At 48.1% G+C, this 22,391-nt stretch overlaps 1 protein-coding gene across 7 annotated transcripts in view; it reads right to left on the reverse strand.

Moving 5' to 3' along the window:
• Positions 1 to 22,391, reverse strand: part of LOC119437313 (2-oxoglutarate dehydrogenase complex component E1) — a 565,962-nt gene that overhangs the window by 503,436 nt on the left and 40,135 nt on the right. For all 7 annotated transcript variants that reach the window (XR_007464942.1, XM_049660429.1, XM_049660428.1 and 4 more), the window contains exons 6-9: positions 21,658 to 21,804; positions 15,530 to 15,617; positions 12,048 to 12,156; positions 8,338 to 8,408 (exon numbers count right to left, since the gene is read on the reverse strand). Coding sequence is in view for 6 of the 7 variants with exons in the window: in XM_049660429.1 (XP_049516386.1) it covers positions 8,338 to 8,408; positions 12,048 to 12,156; positions 15,530 to 15,617; positions 21,658 to 21,804 (415 nt within the window). In the remaining variant the exon portion in view is untranslated. The remainder of the gene's footprint in view (positions 1 to 8,337; positions 8,409 to 12,047; positions 12,157 to 15,529; positions 15,618 to 21,657; positions 21,805 to 22,391) is intronic.

Genomic DNA, 22,391 nt, shown 5'->3' on the forward strand with positions numbered 1-22,391 from the left:
TATACAGTTGAACCCACTCATAACAATACTGGTTTTAACAATATATCGGTTATAGCAATAAGAAGCTTCTGCACCATCACCTTTTGTATGTTTTCTATGGTGAAATAACGCGCTTACTACAATGCCCCCAGGCTGCATTATCGGTTATAACGATGAAGTCTAGCGACTGGGTGTCCGTGCCGAAAGGTAATGGCATGCGAAATCCTTGAAAAGAAAGAAAAAATAATTCGAGCCACTGCACGCCGCCGCACTGTTTTCCAGCCTGCTCTGCATCGCCAGCCTTGTGCGCCTCTCTCCTGTTGCTCTTCCAGCCCTCCGACAATGAATGAGCTGCACCCATAGCTCTACGCCACATCACCCTCCAAAACATGAATGGACAGCGCCAACTGCGCTGATAGCCTGATAGTGCTGTGCGCTGCTCCGACCTTGAGCGCTGGCCGGCTGGCCCCTCATTCCACGCAGTGCTGCCAACGGCCAAAGGCGTTTGGGCTCATCTTTGTTGGTTGCGTTGAAGTCGTTCCTGGCCACATGGTTTCTTGGCCTCGTTTGACTTGCCGCCGAAACAGAAGACGGCTGATCCGTCAACTGATCATCGGCAATGCACAACGTTGCCGGTGAAAAGAAAGCGCACTGCTACAGATTTGGAAACAAAGTACTTCTAACCGATGAGGCGATCGTCGCGAACGTGCTTGCATCGGATAGCGACGATGGCAGCGATGACGCGGTAGGGCAGGCTGCCTCAACATTGTCCTCGCAGGAGGCACTGCCGATTATTCAGTCCCTCCAGGGCTTCATTATCGCGAGAGACCTTCGGCTGCACTATGTGGAGCGCCAGGATGCCTTGGAGAAGGCTGTCGGCAAGCTTCGCGCAAGGTAGTGAGAAGTATGTGGCGAGATGCTTGTGGCAATCTCGCCCCAGCATTTCTTCTCAACTTCTCAAGCTGAGGGGCTGCCGCGGTAACCTTCTCGCATTTTAAAGATGCCCCTTTTGAGGCCACCAAAGCGATGCCTTGGCGGAGCTCACATGTCACTTGCCGCCTGTGACCCCTGCTTTGCAGTTGTTATGGCAGTGCCATTCTTGAACGCCAACAGCCACGGCTTGTTAGACCCAATCGGAGTGTTGGAGAAGCAAAGTTGGAACATTTAAACGAGTCCACACAGTCAACAGCCGGAAGGGGAGGTGGCGGGGAGGAGCACTGGACTTCCCGCCAATACAGTTTTTAAAATTTTTTTTGCAGGCACCCCAGTTATGACAATTAACGGTTATTACGAAGTAATTTTCGTGGCACTTGAATATTGTTATAAGTGGTTTCAACTGTATTACCACTGGGGTCCCCATTCACATTACATACTGGGAACAAAAACGGTTCCAGCACCGGATCTAAAAGGTAGGGCTCTCACAATAGTGCTTTCTGCGAAAGAAGTAGGTTTAACTTTGCCAGGCCCCTATGCACATGCACTCTGCATTCTTTCTTATAAGCTCATTTGTTCCTCAGTCACCTCCATGAAGAAAAGTGAACAAATATGTAAGTTGCTGGACAGCACAGTCAAAATTTGGATTCAGAATGAGAGCAGATGCGCGTTCATAATGCAAAACCCAAAAGTAATATGTGCATCTCAGCCCAAGTGCATGCTTTCCCACAATGCCCTTTTCCAGCCAACTCCTGGACACGCAGCTGCGAACTTGCTGCCCAGGTGCTCTGACCAATATGTCAGCCTGCCTTCCACAACTGCATAAAAAATTCCCAACTTTTATATTTTTTTAATGTAAACATAATTCCTAATATGTTGATGTTGGAGGTCTTTTTGGCCAAACAGCAAAAAAATCTAAATCCTAGCCATAAGCAAAAAACATGACAAAATTCAAAGGTGCAATGTAGAAAACTACCGTAAAATTCCGAGCAAGCGCCCCCCCTCGAGCAAGTCGAAATTACCAGCCAAGTTAGGGGGGGGGGGGGGCGCTATCCCGGAACAGCACCAAAATTCAAGATGGCCACGACAAAATTTTCCCGCAAAAAAAAAAAAGGCCCAGTGGGAATAGCATTAAAATTTTATTGAACATGAACTTTATTAAGCCAAATATTTGTTAGTGATGTTCATCACTCTCAAAACCACCGTTACTCAAAACCACCGAAAGAACCACAGAAAGAGTGCAACGACGCTGCACCGGCGCGTCACCGCGGCCGGCGACGCGAACATTGGTTATGCAGCTTCTATTCCAGGCAAAATTATGTCCGCGAGAGTAAAGTGACGCGTAATGTTAACTTTATTAAAAACCATGTCCACGGTAAAACGTTTAGCCCTAATGAGAGTTCCGATACAAGTGAAGCTCAGCTGCAGTGCATGGCTACCGACAGCGAACAGCGAACCGCGGCTCGGCCATGCTCGCATCGCAGCTGGTGGCGCCGCAAATATCAGCATGTTTTCTTCGTCGTGTGAAATTATTGCGAGGAGAGGGTAAAGCGGCAACGACGGTAACAAAACATTGCTGCTTGGGAGCGTCGGCGGTTCGTACTGAAGCGCCATCTGCTACAGATTTGAAGTGAACTGAAAAAGGCCTAGCGACGATATCGGTGGCGAGTGATTAGCAGCGGTGAAGCTGCTGGCGATGCCAGAGCGTAGCCGCGAGCACTCCTCTGTCACCGAGTGGTCACGTCGCTGTGCCGCAGGGAACTCCTCTGTGCCATGCGAGAGGCAGATCTCGCCGTCGGCCGGCGGTCCATGAACTACGGACCGCCAGCCGCAGTTCGCCCCGATGCACTCGTGTGCCCACTGGGGCACCCGGGTACGACCATGATTCGATGAAATGGCTCATTGGGGCGCCCCGATGCGCACCGGTGCGATTTGCCGAATTTGCCATTATTTTCGTGGACTGGATGTGGCAGACCAGCGCAGAGCGGGAGGGGGAGGGGGCGCTTTCCCGGAACGGCGCGGAAACTTGAAATTAGCAGTGAAGTTAGGGGGGGGCTCTTGCACGGGTGGGGGCGCTTGCTCGGAATTTTACGGTAGGCACTTACAGGCTGACCACAGTGTAATGAAGAAGAGTAACCTGTGCCTCAGCAGCATCGCCACCGGCATGAGCTCGTGGTTGCTGTCCTTGGCCGAACGCTTGTGACTGCTACCCGTTCGCCTGCATCCGTTGCTAATAAACCTCTTAGCAAGTGGTGGAGTCTGCTGGGTTTCGACCACCCTGGAACTTCGGAGTCGCACTCTACCCCCATCATGCCCGAGGACGCAAGCGGCACTCCTCTAACTCCTCCAACGGCGCCGCCCACCCTGGTTTGTGCCGGCGCCTTGCGTCTGCGAGATCCCCCTATCTTCTCCGGCACAGATGAAAAAGACGTTGAAGATTGGATTTCCTCATACGAGCGAGTGAGTGCCCATAACCATTGGGACGATGCTACCAAGTTGAGAACCGTAGCATTCTATCTCTCGGACGTTGCGAAACTATGATTTCTAAACCATGAAGGCGACCTCACTACGTGGTTGGTCTTCAATGCCATGTATACCCAGGTTTTCAGTCGGCCAGCAGTAAGAAAGCTCCGTGCAAAACACTGTTTGCGCACACGATCCCAAGAGATCGGAGAGAATTTCACGAGCTACATTGAGGACATTGTTGACCTTTGCAAACGGGTGAACGTGTCGATGTCAGAGGAGGAGATCAAACATATAATGAAGGGTATTGAGGACGACGCCTTCCAAATGTTATCGAAGAGTCCTCGCACTGTCGTTGAAGTGATAGAATTGTGTCAGAGCTACGACGAGTTGCGCAGGCAACGGCTTCACACCAGACGTCCCCCTGTGCCCGCCGACTCTGTGTCCAGCCTTGGTGTCAGCGACGACCATGCTGCCCTGTTTCTGAAGATTCAGGAATTTGTTCGCGCAGAGGTCGCTCGCCAGCTATCTTTGATGTCTTGCGTCCCGGAACCACCACCCGCTTTGGCACCTACGATCCGCGACTTCCATCCAGGAGCAAGTTTCGCAAGCCATTCCTCCAGCACGTGATCCGACGCCAGTCACTGCACCTCTCGCGTACGCAGAAGCAGTTGCCCGACCTTGCCCCCGAACGCTCTCGCTGCCCGCTATGCATCGACCACCGACCTTTTCGCCGCCTCCTATGCCATTACCAGATCGACAGCATTTTCCGACTTCTCAGCCACGAGTCGAAGCTTACCCCCAACAATGGCGCACCTTCGATGACCGTCCAATATGTTTTGCTTGTGGTGGTGCTGGTCACGTGGCGCGCCATTGCCGTCGTCGCATGCTTCCTTTCCCGAACATCTGGCGAGCACCACCGTTCCCCGCTCAATTTTCATCTTCGCCTTCCAGCCTTCCTACCTCTTCCTTTTGTCCTGATCGCTCACCCGCGCCTACCCGCCGCTCACCATCTCCACGTCGTCGCTCGCTTTCTCCGATGCGTCGCCGTGCCGGACCCACCGAGCAGGAAAACTGATGGCCGCAGTTGCCGAGGCACGAACTGCATCTACGTCGAAATGCTGAAGTCCTCGTCCCTCTCCAGCCAACGTAATTCAAGTGCATGTCGAAGGAGACGCTGTCCTGGCACTTGTTGATACAGGAGCCGCAGTATGTGTAATTTCCACCAAACTCTGTCGCATACTAAAAAAAGTTCTGACGCCTTTATCCGACCTCTCCCTTCGAACCGCGACCGCTCAAAACATTACGCCTCTCGCTGCCTGTACTGCTCGAGTCTTCATTCAAAGAGTTCTGTATACCGTCGAATTCGTCGTGCTGCCCTCGTGTTCCCATGGCATTATATTAGGCTGGGACTTCCTTGCAAATAACAACGCCGTTATTGACTGTTGCCACGCCGAACTTGAACTTTCTGCGCTTCACGATTTTGAGACAATCGACGACCACCCTTCTAGTGATAAGCTGTTTGTGTCCGAAGACAATGCCGTTCCACCGTGCTCTTCCCTGCTTGTCCTTGTGTCGTGCGCCGCTATTTCTGAAGGAACTGTTCTCTTTACGCCCTCTAAAGTGTTCCTTCGCCGCAAATGCTCTCCGCTGCCCTTTGCTGTCCTTACTCTTCGCAGTGGCGCCACGAAGGTGCTCGTCGACAATCCCATGGCGTGCCCTTTACCTTTATTCCATGGCGAACGCCTAGGCCTTGTTCAGCCGGTCGACACCTTTTCCATCTTTGACGCTCCTGCGGCTTCTACTCCTACGGACCTTAGCGCACTTTCTTGTGACCCTGCGGTTGATCAGGCCCTCCTCGACGCTTTCAACCGCTCCATCGACGACGAAACGTCATCTTCACAAACAAGCCAGCTGCTCACTCTGCTGCAGAAGTTCCGCGCCTCTTTTGACAGCCCTGCTTCTGGTTTGGGTCGCACATCAACCGTTTTTCACCAGATAAATACCGGCAGTCATGCACCTCTACGGCAACGCCCTTATCGGGTATCCGCCTCGGAGCGCCGTGTAATTGATGACCAGGTTTATGACATGCTCAAGCGCGGCGTTGTACAGCCTTCGAACAGTCCCTGGGCGTCACCGGTCGTTCTTGTTAAGAAAAAGGATGGCTCTATTCGGTTCTGCGTCGACTACCAACATCTGAACAAGATAACGCGCAAGGCCGTTTACCCTTTACCGCGCATCGACGACACCCTCGAATGTCTGCAGGGAGCAGAGTTCTTTTCTTCGCTGGATTTACGTTCCGGATACTGGCAAGTCCCTATGGCACCATCTGATCGACATAAAACAGCATTCGTGACACCTGACGGATTATATGAATTTCCCGTGATGCCTTTCGGCCTGTGTAACGCTCCAGCCACTTTTGAGCGGATGATCGACAATATTTTACGCGGCCTCAAATGGAACACATGTCTCTGCTACCTGGATGACGTCGTTGTCTTGTCCGCTGATTTCCATACACATCTCAGCCATCTCGAGCACGTTCTGAAATGTCTCACTGACGCGGGACTTCAACTCAACTTTAAAAAATGTAGTTTTGGTGCCCGAAAGCTCACCATTCTTGGCCATGTTGTCTCCCGAGACGGCATTCTTCCGGACCCAGCCAAGCTCCGCGCCGTTGCTGACTTTCCAAAACCGAAGAAGTTAAAGGAGCTTCGAAGTTTCGTTGGTTTCTGCTCGTATTTCCGACGTTTCATTCGAAATTTCGCATCCATAATTGCACCCCTGACAGACCTTCTGAGCGGCGACAACGAACTTTCAGCTTGGTCGCCCGCCTGCGATGACGCCTTCACGAAATTACGCCGCCTGCTAACCTCGCCACCTATCCTCCGCCACTTCGACCCTGCCGCCCCCACCGAGGTCCACACTGATGCCAGCGGCGTCGGACTCGGTGCCGTACTCGCGCAACGAAAGGCGGGGTTCGATGAATATGTCGTCGCCTACGCGAGCCGCACTCTGACAAAAGCCAAGGCTAATTACTCGGTTAAAGAGAAAGAGTGTTTTAGCCATTATTTGGGCCCTTGGGAAATTCCGCCCTTATTTGTATGGGCACACTTTCAACGTCATCACTGACCACCACGCCCTTTGTTGGCTGTCCACCCTCAAGGACCCATCTGGCCGACTTGCTCGCTGTGCCGCTACAGGAGTACAACATCCACGTTCTTTACCGTTTTGGCCGCAAACACACGGACGCTGATGCCCTTTCTCGCTCACCGGTCGCACCTGACAACGCTTGCCTATCCGCCCTTGAGCCCGCACTTACTTCACATGCACTGCACAACATGCCGTCGGAGCAGCGCAAGGATCCCTGGATCGGTGCTCTCATCACCATCCTTTCTGATCCATCCACCTCTTCACCATCTCGCGCTCTTCGCCGCCAGGCTACCCACTTCTGCATTCGCGATGGCCTTCTTTATCATCGTAATTACCTTTCTGACGGACGCAAGTGGCTTCTTGTGATACCCCGACATCTCCGTGACCTTATCTGCGACGCTTTCCACGATGACCCACAGTGCGCGTATGCCGGCCTCTTCAATACCTACGCTCGACTACGCCTCCGATTTTATTGGCGCGGCATATATAACTACGTGCGAAAGTTCGTTCGCTCCTGTACTCAGTGCCAACGCCGAAAATTACCTCCCGGACAAGTCTACCCGTCACAACCCCTTCCCTGCCCTAGTCGTCACTTTGATCGTGTTGGTATTGACATATACAGACCGCTACCATCCACTCCAGCAGGGAACCGCTGGATTATTGTTGCCGTGGATCACTTGACCAGTTATGCTGAAACCGCCGCTCTGCCGACTGCCACCGCCCACGACGTTGCATCGTTTCTGTTACAACATTTCGTTCTGCGCCACGGTGCCCCTCGCGAACTTCTGAACGATAGAGGCCGAGCCTTTCTTGCCGATGCTTTGAAGGCACTACTCGACGAATGCCGAATCATTCACCGCACAAGTACAGCGTACCATCCGCAAACTAACGGCATAACAGAACGCTTCAACCATACTCTTGGTGATATGCTATCAATGTACGTCGCCACTGATCATTCAAATTGGGACCAAGTTCTCCCTTTCGTGACGTATGCGTACAATACTGCGGCCCAAGCAACTACTGGATTTTCCCCGTACTTTCTCCTATATGGCCGAGAACCATCTAATACAATCGATACAATTCTTTCATATAAACCTGATGCGTCCGAAAGTACTCCGCTGTCTGAAGCTGCTCGACATGCTGAGGAATGCTGCCCGAGCTTGCCCGCTCTTTTTCCACCGAGGACCAGTGGCAGCAGCAATCCCGTCAACCTGCCGACCGTTCTGCACCAACATTTTCCCCTGGCTCTCTGGTCTGGCTTCGGGTACCCGCTACCACACCCGGCCACTCCGCAAAACTTGTCGCGAAATACCTCGGACCCTACTGCGTTCTGGAGCAAACGTCCTCCGTCAATTACCTCGTGGAGCCCCTCAAGCCACCGACAGACCTGCGCAATCGCGGCCGCGAACTTGTCCACGTCTGTCGCATTAAGCCGTACTACGACCCAATAGAAGTGTCTTCGCCTTAAGCCGCCAGGATGGCCCCTTTTTCGCTTGCTAAGAGGTTTATTAGCAACGGATGTAGGCGAACGGGTAGCAGTCACAAGCGTTTGGCCAAGGACAGCAACCACGAGCTCATGCCGGTGGCGATACTGCTGAGGCACAGGTTACTCTTCATTACAACAGAAATTTTGAATTAGACCAAAGCCCACTTTGATAATCAGTTGAACAAATGAGTACTTTGCAACTAGCAAGCATGCCCCTTTCCTTACTGGCTTTTTTTCTTAGTGTCTTCGGAATGTGAATAATGTTTTTCTGAGAAATACTCTGGGCACAAGAGTGGTACTGCCCCCTGAGCGCTGACCAAACACACCTTCTTGCCTTGAGTGTCGCCTCGATAAAACTGCTCAGCACGAGTCTTGCCTTGGACCACTGGATCCACACCTACAGCAGCAAAAAAAAGAGACATAAATGCCTTGTATATTTTGCACAAATACAACACGTTTCACCATTTGCGTCCAAAGAAGCCAAGGATTAACTCCAAGATGGAGATTTGAAGTGGTAATTAAGAAATTTCCACTGCTTAGTGGAAAAAAACGCAAAAGGATGGAAAACAACAGAACAGACGGAATGCTGAAACCTGTTGCGATCTTTCTGCCTTCTTTTCTCTTTTCCACTGAGCACTCAAAATGTCTTAATAATGTTCGTTCCAACTAGCCCAACTTTCTGTATTCACTATTGGCAAATAACAGTGGGCGGAAAAGGCAAGCGTCAGGCTGGTGCCAACATGTTGACAGGAGGACTTGTGTTACATCAGGGTACCATGACGACAAGTCCCCTTGTAGAAATGCTGCCTCCAGCCTATGGCTTGTCTTTTTCACGTTCTGTGCAACAATCGGTAGTACTTGACTGATGTACATTCAGTTGCAGCTTTGCGCTATTGGCTAGTCGCTCACAGCAATTCCGGGCGACGAGTGACAAATTCTAGATTTTCAGAACCTAGCGATTGTGCAACAGGAACGAGTGATATGTTCACGCGACGGCCCGTTTCGTCACTCAAGGCCGTCGCCTCATTGCCGTCACGCAAAAATATCAATTTCATGGTGTTTCGGCTTGAATCAGTCGTGTGTTTTGATGTTTTTGCTGCATCGTTTATTCGACCCGATGGATAATTTGATCACATTTGGCAGGCCAGTTGGGGTCGAATTAACGGAAGTCGACTATCATATTTGTCCGCTTCAAATGCTCGAAGTGATGCAGTTTACAGAACTTCAATATCCGTTTTTGCTTCAGAGTTATGAATCTGCAAACTTAATGTGTTTTTTTTTTTAGTTTACAAGTTTTCGATTATTTTTGTCAAATACAGTGATGCTACTGTGGACTTCTGATTTGGAGTAATTTTTGGAGCATCAGAAATTTCATTTTGGAGCACTTTGGAGCAGGCAATTTGGCATTTGGGAGCAGCTGATTTTTCACATCCTGAAGTATTTCGAAAAAGCGAGTTGAAATTTACATTCAAAGACCTGACTAATTCGTTTGTTCTTACGAGAAGCTTGGTAAACATTTCCATCCATTGCAGATCTCGTGGAGAAAAAAATGCTCTTCTGTGCATGCGACACACACACACACACACACACACACACACACACACACACAAATTGATGTCGTTTCATATATTGCTAGTTTTCCCAGATGTCATTCGGTATATCCAGAAACAGAAATGATGGACACATTGGCGGCATGCACTTATTATAATCACATGTCATGCTGCCCTTCAAACAAGCTACAGTAGAACCCCACTGTTACGTTCCCGGGTGCTGCGTTTTCCCGGCTGTTACGACCTTTTCAGCCGGTCTGGGCATAGCTCCCATAGGACCCAATGCATTGGTAACCCCGCTGTTGTGTCGCAAATGTGGGACCGTTCCCGCATCATGCGTTGCGAACTGCCACCGCGCACCGGCCCGAGCGGCCATTTTGACTTTCATGTCGCTTGGCTTCGTGACTTGACGATGGGATCGGCTGCCCAAAGTGCCGGGGGCGACACCCCCCCCTGTGACGTATTTTCAGTTTCCGCCAGCAAAAGCATGAGATCCGTATTTGCTATCTAAAGATGGTGTATATATATGACGCGTTGGGGCACTAAAATTGGTTTTGGCGCAGAGATGTTCGTAGTAAGTCCAAGGCAATAACGCCGTCGCCCCACGCCGTATGCTGTATGTGCGAGTGAAAGCGTTCGAGGGGAGCCGATGATCGCGGCGCCTAATCTCGCGCGCGCAAGAAAGAAAAGCAGGGACGAAGCCCGCCTTTTTCCGTCCCGCTCGAGGCACCCGCTCGAGGCACCCGCGAGGAGGAGGGAGGAAGAACGAGCGGCGTTGTACTCTGGCATCAACTGCGTACTGCGCAGCGGCGTGATATCTTGAAGGCGATCTGCATTGGGGACAGTCTAGGCAGTGTAGGTATGTCGGCGGCTCGTAGCTTTGTGCGTGATGTGTGTTCTCGGCGCTCCGTTTGCGTGGAAACGATAGACACCAGTAGGAAGGTCACTTCGTTCGCTGCTGCTGCGACGCATCCTCACGCCAGCGTTTGACAGCGCGTGTCCGCGCTCATCGAGTGTGATGTGTTCATGTTTGCCTGTGCGCGCTGACACCAGGCTTGTTAATATAGTTAATAAGCGTATGTTTACAAGTTTAAACGGACGATAAAACTAGTATACTACTTACTTTGTGTAGCTGCCTACTAATTTGCAATCACAATTGATGATTCGGCTTTCGGGCGAAACTATTTTTTTTTTCACACGTAAGAATTAAAATAATACTATTGTGTGCAGTTCAACACTACTCTTATTTCTCAATTTTCCTGTTTCTCGGCTCTTACGTTTCTTTTTTTCGTTTTTTTTTTTCTTGTTTTATTTTACGGTCCCGTGAAAAAATGTCGCAGTTTTACCTGAAAGGCGAAGCACCAATTGAGAACGGCTGCAATTATTAGAGCTATACGGAGTAAGGATAGTAGTTTTATCAGCTGTATAAACTTGGACATGCAGCAGCACCAGTAACGCGCAGAACTGTTGTCGACGCCGTCGGCGTTTTGCCCGCGTTCGCACCGAACGCGCGCGGAGTTTTTATATAAATACGTATTTGGTGCCGCAGCTAAACATCGCCTCCCTCCCGTCCCCCCACAGCCATTCGCGCGACGGAGAAAGTTGCGTTTGCTCTCTATATATGGAAAGGAGAAAAGAGACGCTTAATTCTGCGGGCCTTCAGGGAGACCGGCGCAGAACGCGCGTTTGCTCTCCGACGTGCGTTCGCTCCCCGTGAAAGCGCGCGTCCCTCGCGCCCTTTCACTCGCACATACAGCGTCCGGAGCACGGCGACGATTTCATCGCCGTTGACGTCATACGGAACCTCACGGCGACGGCGACGCCGACGGCAGAAATCTGGTTTGGAGTGTCCATATAATTGCTATCGCAATAAAACGTATCAGCGGGGGTCTACTGTACTAGCTGCGTTTCCGGAGTAGATAACGTCCGCCGATGAATCGCCAATTGACCTTGAAGCCACAAGCCTTAGCAGAAACTGCACTTTGCCGTCGAGCCGCCTTACAAGGCAGACGCCGCGTCGGCACCGTGCGTGGCGCTGTGAATCGGGACGTACGCGCTAGTGCTGTTTCGTGGTGCAATTGTCGGCGATAGACGCCGGCCGTCAACTCCGAGACTGTTTGGCGCAGTTAAGCGCAATTTTCATTGATTGTATCAGGATGGCGCAGTAAATCCCATTTGGCGCACTTTGGCGCAGTTGGCGCAGGAGTGGAATCGCTGCAAATATTAAAGGTTCTAAATGAAAAGTCTGCTTCCAAGAGTAGCTGGAATTTAACTTTCTCTCACAAATGCAACAATTTTCATTCAGACTGGTCAAGCAGTTGTCTCATAAAAGCATTTCTGTGTTTTACATGCATTTGAATGGCCAGAACCAGGGTTGTCCAGAAGCTAAAGCATCCACTTAACAGTGGCGCCGAGGTACTGCTACGGTGGCCTTCATGATTTCGGGGGGCACAGTGTCAAAAGAGTCATTTATGAAGACTACAAACCTTCCAGATGCGAAGGATTGGCACAAACAGCAAGCTTGATGTTTCGGTTTGACACTCGGTTCAAACGCTCGTGGCTCATTCCAAGGTGGTACTTCACATCCCCAGAGCCCTGAGAAGGAGAAAAGGTACACATGTCATGCTCTGAGCCAGTCTAACAAGCAGCATAATAAAAAAAAAGAAACAGAATCCAACTAGGTGGATTTTTTTTTTACCCAATAGGTGGATCACTGACACTGGGGCAATATGGTGGACGGCACACGGCCGACTGAGGGGAGCAGAGCAGACGACAAGAAAGGAATTCCGCCAATCGTATGGTGCCCTCAAGTCACGTGCGCTCAACAACGAAAGGACCTTTCTCAACAATGCGCTGGGACCTTTCTTTGGTGCGGTAATTGAAGAAAGCTAATGGCCACGTAGTGCCTGCGTTGGCGGGAAATTGAAGAAAAAAGGACGCTTTTTGAAATGAGACCAAGATGTCCGCACTACGATGCGTGAAATGGCAGCTGCGTTTCGCAAAAGAAGTGCAGTTTTAGTATACATTTTAGCTCAGATTTTGCTAGTACCAATGAAATGAAGCAATGCTATGGCTCAAATACTGATCAAATAGTTTAGAGATGCGGTCTAGTTGTGTAAAAATGGCTGTAGATTTTAAGAACACCATTTTCAAAAAGGAAGTTCTTTTTGAAATTTTTTTTCGAGAAAAATACTCCTTTATCAAACAAAGGGATTTTTAAATGAATTATGAAAGCTGTTAAAAGAAGCTGGTTCCAAGCAAAGTCAATGGTATCATGAATATCTGTGCTCGGCTGAAAGGCAAAATAGAGCCTGTCATTGAGCATGGATTTCCAAAAAGCAGTATTCTGATTCATTAGCAGTACAGATATCTGTGCAAAGGCGAGTCAGTACTAGTTGACTTTGAATGGTCAGGTAGATGCGCAGTCCCTTCGTTTAGTAATGCTGGTTTCCTATCCCTGAATACAGTGCCATCTTTTTTTCCCCGTTAAATGCTTGTTTCAGCTAGGCCAGCCCTACTGAAACACCCTGCCCTGAGTGCACAATAAATAAGCAGGCACATTCAATACTATGTTCTTTACAAAAGAATTGAATATTTGAATTCAATTTATGCTTTTACTTTCCTTCACCACTGTGACATTATTCAATTCAATTTTGATTTGAGCTCAAATTTCACTAATTTGCGCAGCCCTCCATACCAGAAATTCCCAATCCAATGTAGAGAAAGAGGGCAACACAAAGCGAGCAAGTTTCAGCTCAGCGACATCATAAACAAGAGTGAAAAGATTTTTAAATTGTTCATTCCAATGCCCCCCTTCGCTCCTTAAACCTGAAGCAAAAGAAATATCTCCCTGTTATAAAATTATGCCCTGCTGGTAGCAAACACACCAAACTTAAGTTTTGGCATTATCACTACGTCAAACTGCATCAACTTATACAAGCAACATGCAAAGTCTGGTGTTACGGTGAGTGCAGTGAACGCAATGCCGGCAACAAGCTTGCACTTCACAAGTTTACCACAAGTCACACAGAACACAACATAACACAAAATCACAAAAAAGCCAATGCAATGCGGCGTCAACAACTTTACGAACAATTGGACTGTGTTCCATTGTCTTGCTTGGATCTTGAACTCACGTGCAGCGTAGACTTGTACAGAGCACAAGCTCCTAAACCTGCCAACTAGTGTCTTGATGTATAAGCAAGATGAGCTTTAAGTTTCACTTTGTGCAGCCCATGCTAATAGATGAACTTGTTTTTGCCCCCAAATTTAGGCACACAGAGGAGCTCATCACGGTGACTTTATGTAACCCAGCATTTCCTTACTGCACACGGAACCTCATGATGACCATGTGTCCCACCACAACGCAGATGATATTGTCAAAATACAACACCTGCTCATGATGGCACGCTGGAATTGAATTGTGAGGTTTTAAGTGCCAAAACCACAATTTGATTACGAGGTACACCGTAGTGGGGGACTCCAGATTAATACACCGTAGTGGGGCACTCCAGACTAATTTCGACCACCAGAGGTCTTTACTGTGCCCCCAATGCATGGGGCACCGGCGTTTTTCATTTCACCCCCATCGAAATGCGGCCGCCGCAGCCGGGATTTGATTCCGTGACCTCGTGCTTAGCAGCGCAAAACTAAAGCCGCTAAGCCAATGCGGCAGATAATGGCATGCTGGCAGGAAGGCACGCAGCAAAAAAGACCAAAGAAAGTATACTTTTCATTAGGCAAACTTGGACCCACCAAAACAAAAGAAAGCAATTCAGCCACAGCGAGTGTGACCAGCACAGTTGGTGGCTGCTGGACAGAAAAATGCAACGTTGTAATCAGCCCCTATCTTATACTGCCTCCTAAAGCATTTTAGGCTAACCAGTCATGACTGTAGCAATCTTAAAGCTCACTACAACAATTGCATACATCATCATATACGCCTGTGCTTCTACCCTAGGTTTTTTAACGGGTACCTAAACCAAAGTACACGAACGTCTTTGAATTGCACCCCATTTACATGCGCCCACTGCCAGAATAAAAATGAAGAACAGTACGAGTGAGTTAAGCTTAAGTGAACGAAAAATGTGTATTGCATCAAGTCCAGTTGTACATTTGAGCCTTTGTAATACAGTAGACGTTGATTTGACTCCACTTAATTCGATTTTTTTTTGTTAATTCGATCCCGATCAAAGGTCCCGGCCGGCGGCCATACATTTCTATGGGCCCATACATTTCTACGGGCTTAAACTTCCGTTATTTCGATCTCAAAGTTGGCTTTCACTGGATAATTCGAACTTGACTGGTCAGCTCTGCCACAATACAGCCACAGGACAAAGTACGCGTTTCTTAATTATACAGGAGCGCATGCACCATCTCCGATAGCTGTTAATGACGTTGTGGCGGTGGTTTAAGCCCTCGTTTTGCCGGCCATGCATGTCTCGTATATGCGCCCGCTAACGGGGGCCTAGTACACGTTCCTTAACTACACACTCAGGCATGTGCCGTGCACTGAGAAGTGGAGAAAAAAGCCATATGTGTTTGGGGGAAGTTAGCGAAAAGGAAGGTGATAAGATGAAAAAACTCAGAAAGTCAAGGGGATGTTTGAAGCCAACAAAAGAGCGGGGGTCTATCTAAAACTCTGAAAGCCTGCCAGTAAGCCTATTAGGCATCTCGGTGCTCGTACTGTGAGTGGAGGCAGCGCATGTGTGTGTGTGTGAATTAAGGAACACGTGCTATGTCCCATAACAGTGGCACTTATTCCCCACTTAGTATGCTTTACCGTATAACACTGCTGCATTGCGGCAAAGCTAACTTTAAAGGCAATACTGCTAAGTGAATATATGGCGTGTTTCGGCGTTTTTTTCTGCCTTTTGTGCCGGGTATTTAGACCAGTTTCGTCGATCCCATCAGGATTGAATTACCGAAAGTATCACATTTTCATTCTGAGCTGCAATGGATGTCTCACCTCATCGGCAGGCTCCAGTCCGCTGAATTGGGTGAAGATCTGTTCAAGAGGTTTGCGGCAAACATTTGCCAGGACATTCAGACGACCCCTGCACATAACAAGCATGTTGCAGAGAACATCACAATGATCTAACCCTGCATGCGTCTTTATATCCTTGCTCTTCTTCTTGAAGCGCAAAGTAACAAATAAAGGAGCCCGCATATTTGCTCCACATCTCTTTGCACTTCAATAATGGACATGTACCAACTCACCAAACCTTGCATTTTGTTCAAATCATAACAATTTCTCGGCACAAGACTACAATCAAGATTACCCTGAACAGTTTCATGTATTAATCTTTTCAGACACAATTTTAGGTTACTTGAGGACAAAACGTTTTAGGTTTCTTACGCACCGGAAAGCTTCAAGTATGCAACTCTGAGCTTCCTTTTCTTTCTGCTCACATCATATTGTTCACTGGTTGCATATACGATAGAGGGTGTGCAAAATCCAACAAGTTGCTTCACCAGAGATATTTGATCAACACAAGATGGCAAACCTTATGCCAGAAAAGAAAACAAGATGTAAGCATACAATCTGGTGCCACCATCTAATGGTGTACTCCCTTTTCCTGCCCTTTACACACGACCCTCGGCTTCAACAGTGCTGTGAGTGTGAGACTGACTATCTTGTGTAGGGCAACACAGTCATGTGGGAAAGCTTGCTTATAGAATTTACCATGCTGCCTATTGTGTACATCGTGACTCAAAGAATACAAATAAGCAAGTCTGCTCGTAGGAAAGAACATTGAGGCACCAATTTCAAAGTGATCCAAAGCATGTAATGAGCCAGGAACCTCCCTTTCTCAATGCAAATTTTTAAAAGTGGTCTCATTATAGTCTACTTAAGAGGTTCAGACTCTGAAACCCAGTACAAGTATTTTTACATAAAGGTAAGAGCACAATTACTGTCTGTGCAAACCGTACATGTTAAACAGTTCATTTATGACATGTGTCCCAATGTGCAGATTCAGATTTCAACTTGAGCAATAATGTGTAATATGAGCCCTTAATGAGCCATTTAGGCCTAGTTAGCTTCAGTTTTTCACTTCAGTAGCCCCTCTGGTGTGGCACTGTCGGCCATCATCTGGTCTCTACAATTTCGAGACTAAATGCTTAGCTCCATGCTTGTAAAAAATTAAGAGAGCTGCATATTCTTGAGCACCATAAGCATGTACAGTATAGTAGACCACTTATAGTGCAGGACCGGATATAATACGGTCTTTTCTGACTCCCGTTAATTTTCCCCTAGCACTCCATGTATATCCGTATTGCTTATAGTGCAGTTGCTGGAGACGAAATACCGGTTACAGTGCGGCTGCCTGGAAGTTTGGCAGTCAACCAAGATGGCGAACGCTCCCCTCAAGCCACACATATACTCCTGACGTAATGCGTGCATGCGCTTCGAGCTGCACGACGTCACGGTGGCGAACAACCAGCGCCTATACTCCAACGACACGCTGCAACCGCATGTCTCGTTCAGTCAGGCGCGTTCCAAGATAGCTGGCACGTGAATAGCTCCGTTCCTATTTTTCGTCCGCCACGTCGAGCTGCGCCGGCCTCGCATCGCAGCATTCCTCACGCGGAGTGGGCAGAATGATGCAATGGAGGGACCGCACAAAGGCGCGTCCTACGCTGCGGCTCTCCCCGCATTAACAAGCATGGTGTAACGCGAGCACAAGCAAACAAGAACACATCTCACTCTATGACCACAAAAACTCACTGTCAAAACGCTACAGTGAGGAAGCGTAGCAGTAGCAGCAAGCGAATTGATCATCGTGCTACGTCTAGCATCAATGCGAACTAAGCCACGAAAGCACAGTGCACGGCGAACTGTGCCCCCATCGCAGTTGGCTTTCAAGATACAGCAGCCCTCACAGGTGCACGCACGGCCGCCCGGAGTAGAACGCGCCTCCCTACCCTACTCTCAAAGCCTTGCACGTGACGGTAGACGGTGCGCTTCCTTCGCGCTTTCCTTCCTTGTGTGCGCAAGATTGAGCCGCGCTCGCTGGCTCACCCTCACACGCTTTCACTTGCACATACAGCATACAGCGACGATGTTATCACCCTTGAACTTTACACGGAACTTCACGGTGACAGCGATGGCAGAATTGCGCCTGGAGTGTCCATATACAGTCGACTCCTGATAATTTGAAATCGCTTAATTGGAATTTTCAGTTAATTAGAAGTAAAGGAGTGGTCCCGTCAGTTTTATATGCAGCTCTATGGAAAAAATTGCTCCATAATGCAAAGTTAGAATCTCATAATATTGGTTAATTAGAAGTTATTTTCAATCGAGAACCTCGAGGCTACCGTAATTTTTCCATAAAATGTGCAATTTTTCACGTGCCAAAACAGCTACCTGACCGCGCTGATGTCATCGCCATCGCAGCTGCCTGCAGCGCACTGTTATCGCCATCACCGCTGTCCACAGCGCCACATCTCTTGAAATGGCAAGGTTGTTTAGTCAACGCCGTCGTTTCGTAGGCTTCGTCCAGTCTCTTGTTTTTCGCCGAGTGCAACAGCCGCGCGTTGGGTTAATTCCGCGCGTTTCTCCACGCTTCTGATTTTTGAGTGTCGTCGTGGCGACGATTGATAATGACAACTCGCGGTTCCTACCGAACACTTGACCTGGCAATAAATGTCGAAGTCTTGAAAGAAGTTGACAAAGGAGGCACCGCCAAGCAAGACATCGCACGCAAGTACGGCATGAAGCCTAACACGCTCTCAAACTTCATCAAAAAATAAGCATTCAATATTGGATGCTTTTGAAAATGACAAGTTCAAGATGTCACGGAAGTGAATGCGCACCGGGGCCTACCCAGAGTTGGAAAACGCATTGCTGATTTGGATCAAAGAAGGTCGAAATAACAAACTTCCCCTCAGTGGTGAGGTTGTCACGGCGAAAGCTTTATCGCTTGCAGCAATGTTGCATATCAACGATTTCGCTTCATCGGATAGGTGGCTGACGCCCTTCAAACATCGGCATGACCTGATTTTCAAGAGCGTGTGTGGAGAAAAGGGGTCTGTCAACTCGGAAACTTGCACGACATGGAAAGCTGAAAAGCTTCGCGAGTACCTCAGCGAGTATCAGCCGGGTGACATCTTTAACGCAGATGAGACTGCGCTTTTTACCGGCTGATACCAGACAAGACCCTGACATTCAATGATGACTGTGCTGGAGGCAAACAGAGTAAAGAAAGGGTGTCGGTTCTGATCGTGGCAAACATGACTAGCACCAAACGATCTCACCTGCTTGTGATCAGGATGGCCCCAAAGCCTAAGTGTTTTAAAGGCGTAAAGACGCTTCCTGTGGACTACGGCTCAAACAGGAAGGCGTGGATGGCGTGCAACATTTTCCGAGAGTGGATCACCAAACTTGATCGCAAGTTCGCGTCGTCGAACCGCAAGGTGTTTCTTGTGGACCAATGCAGTGCCCACATGAATATGCCAACCTTGAATGCTATCCGTTTTCCATACTTGCCTGCAAACACGACGTCGGTGTTGCAGCCGATGGACCAAGGCATAATAAAAAATGTAAAGGTCCTGTACAGGCAGCACCTCATTGAGTGCATGATTTTATGCATGGACAACTCCTCGAAATACGAAGTAAGTGTACTTAGTGCCATCCACATGCTAGCGCAAGCTTGGGGCCGTGTGAAAGATGAGACTAACGCCAACTGCTTCCGCGCTTGTGGTTTCGTGGAAACTTCAGGGGATGCTTCTTGTCCGCCGGGGGAAGTGCAAGCAAGTGAGCTCGACGACAGTAGCTTTGGTGCCGCTCTCGCTGACATTCGTCTCGAAGAGTACGTCGCCGTGGACAGCACTGTGGAAACATGTGGTCCACTGACGAAAAGCGAAATTGTGCAGATTATTCGGCCCCATGAATGCATTCATGAAAGCGACGCCGACGCTGACGATGACATCAAAAACGAGCCACAAGCAAGGGCTGCCGATGTAGGCTGCGGGTCTTGCTCTCGCGCAGCGATTTTTTGTTGGAGAAAGCAACGCAGAAGAAGCACTTGGACACGTCTACTGCTTGCAAAACATGCTTGCCGCAGCTAAATTCGACAAGGAGACGAAGATGACAGACTATTTTTCATAAAAGACTTTCATCCTTGAAATTAATAAAGCTGCCGTTTTTTGTACTTTTCTTTTAATTGGAAGTTCGTTTAATTGGAACTTTCTTCCGGTTCCCCTGAACTTCATATTAACGGGGGTCGACTGTAATTGCTATCACAATAATATTGTTGTTTTGGTTATATTGCAGCACTGCTTATAGTGCGGATATTCGCGACTCTGGCGACTTATGTTAAGTTAATTAATTAAATTATAGGGTTTTACGTGCCAAAACCACGATCTGATTACGAGGCACGTCGTAGTGGGGGACTCCGGAAATTTGAACCACCTCGAGTTCTTTAACGTGCACCTAAATCTAAGCACACAGGTGTTTTCGCATTTCGCCCCCATCGAAAAGTGCATCCTCGTGCTCAGCAGCCCAACACCATAGCCACTGAGCAACCACGGCGGGTTGGCGACTTATGTTATAAGTGGTCTACACTGTATTCGGTGCATTGAGATGGTCAAGGCACTGAATCATGCTACATAGTATAGTTGCAGGCGATATCAAGATGTTAGCTTCCTTTAAAAAATTATTCAAGCAAACTTTGTATTGTCATGAACACATGAAACACAAAGCGAAAGGTGTACTATAACGTAGAACACCTTTTAGGAGTAACTCAAGACTGGAATTTCGCATTGCTATGTTTCACCAAGAATGATGCAGGCCCCGAACTAGGCGTACAAGTGCAGATCACGTACATCAAATGAAGTGGCAAAAGTGGAAATGGAAAAAACTCTAGTTAGCCCTATCTTGTTTGCATCTCACCTGGACACAACAGTAAATGGCCATTGAAGAAAGAAAAAAAAAAACAAGTTGAGCTGTATATTAGTAAATTATCCTTCTACAATAGCAAAAAAGCCACTCTTAAACCAGGAGAAGGCTGAATAAACCAGAAAAGACAAAAACCTAAGACGGTTGGCCGCGCCGCCTTGAAGTGCTCACACCAGCTTGCTGTGACGTCATATGATTTATCGACAAAGATGGACCACATTGCATTCTAAAGGAGCCAAACACTGAACTTAGTGAGCTTCAAAAGCTTTTACTAAGATAACAGACCAAATATGAAAAAAAAATATATATATTTGAAATCTGCGGTGTCACACTGACATACTGGTGCCGGGGTTTCAGCGTGAAATTAAAAACAAATTGAACTTTAGCCTTTATTTTTCCTTTTAGTAGTCAATCTCCCATCATGAAATAGTTAAAGTGATTCAATGTTTTTCATTAGTGTCCTTAAAGGTGCCATTAAGTTTCCATGCTCACACATTTGCGCATGACTTGGGCCTTTTTGCCTGCAGCAGATGCACAAGATCACCTGTACCGCCCATAGCAGCTTCGTCCTATACTTCCCCTTTTCTGGGGTTGAACTTTTTATGGATATCTTGTCTCCATGTCCTAGAACGGCCAGGAATCAAATCCGTGACCTTGTGCTCCGCAGCAAAACGCCACAGTCAGTCAGCTACTGCAGCGGATATGCAAGACTGCCAATTTGCTGAATAAAATAACTTCTGTGATAGCCTGCTTCAATTCGCAAAATACCGTCCGATTACTGGCTGCATACACTTCTTTCCTTGTTTTCCACATTCACAATGTGTTTGCCGCACACAACGAGGCTCGACTGTAGTACCCATAAAGAAGCCTAATGGTAATAATTTGCCTTATTTGGCTGTGCATACATTTCCCCACTAATTCCATGCCATGTTGTCCAAGCTACATTGGCCTCTACCGCATTTATTTCTGTGCATACCTTTCTCCTTTCCACAAAATGGGTAGCACTAAAGTATCTCTAAAATTTCCCTGTTTGTGAGAAAGAATAGGACCAAAGATCCTACCGAACTGGAGATTCCCGATATTGGGCAGTAGTTTCATAGTGCCTTCCAAATAGTATGCATTACTCTCAGAGCAACTACCGACAGACTTGAAGCAGCATTCCCTGGAGATTTGTTTAGCAAAAGGAAAGTACTCACCGATGAGGCATACCCATGACAATACTTTCAATGCCGAGCTCACTCGATCGGTCAATGATGGTTTTCATGGCAGGGATGAGCACCTCACAACCTTCCAATCCGAACCGCTTCTCTGAAACCCACTTTTTGGCCAGGAACTCTTCAAATCTGCGATAAAAACCCCACAGAAATGAGGGCTGCTCTTTATAGCCCTTTCGTAAGTGGCATCGCATTCTTGCTTAGGTTCAGCGAGCAAACGCTAAAAAAAGATTTATACTCTGGGGTTGTACGTGCCAAAACCACGGTATAATTACGAGGCACACCGCAGTGGGGGACTCCAGATTCATTGTGACCACCTGGGGTTCTGAACGTGCACAAAAATTTGAGCACATAAGCATTTTTCCATTTCACCCGCACAAAAATGCGGCTGCCACGGCCACGATCAAACCAGCGGCCTTGAGTTCAGCAGCGTAACGCCACAGCCACTGAGTTACCGCAGCGGATTGAACAAATGTTAGCAACAAATGAGCACCGCTTGTGATGCCTTATACATTTCTTACAAAATGTTAGCAATCGCAAACTATGGCATTATCCAGTTTAGCCTGTGTGAGTCAAGTGTTTGCTTTTGTTTCCCAGAAAACATATAACAAAGCATGAACTACCAAACAGGGTTCCATGAGCAGCATTCCTGGTTTCCACAAACACCTTGTTTGATGTCTTCGTCCCCTTCCTTTTCATTTTAATGTGTTTAAAAA

This window comes from Dermacentor silvarum, chromosome 1, assembly GCF_013339745.2.
Source record: "Dermacentor silvarum isolate Dsil-2018 chromosome 1, BIME_Dsil_1.4, whole genome shotgun sequence".
NCBI classification, from domain to species: domain Eukaryota; kingdom Metazoa; phylum Arthropoda; class Arachnida; order Ixodida; family Ixodidae; genus Dermacentor; species Dermacentor silvarum.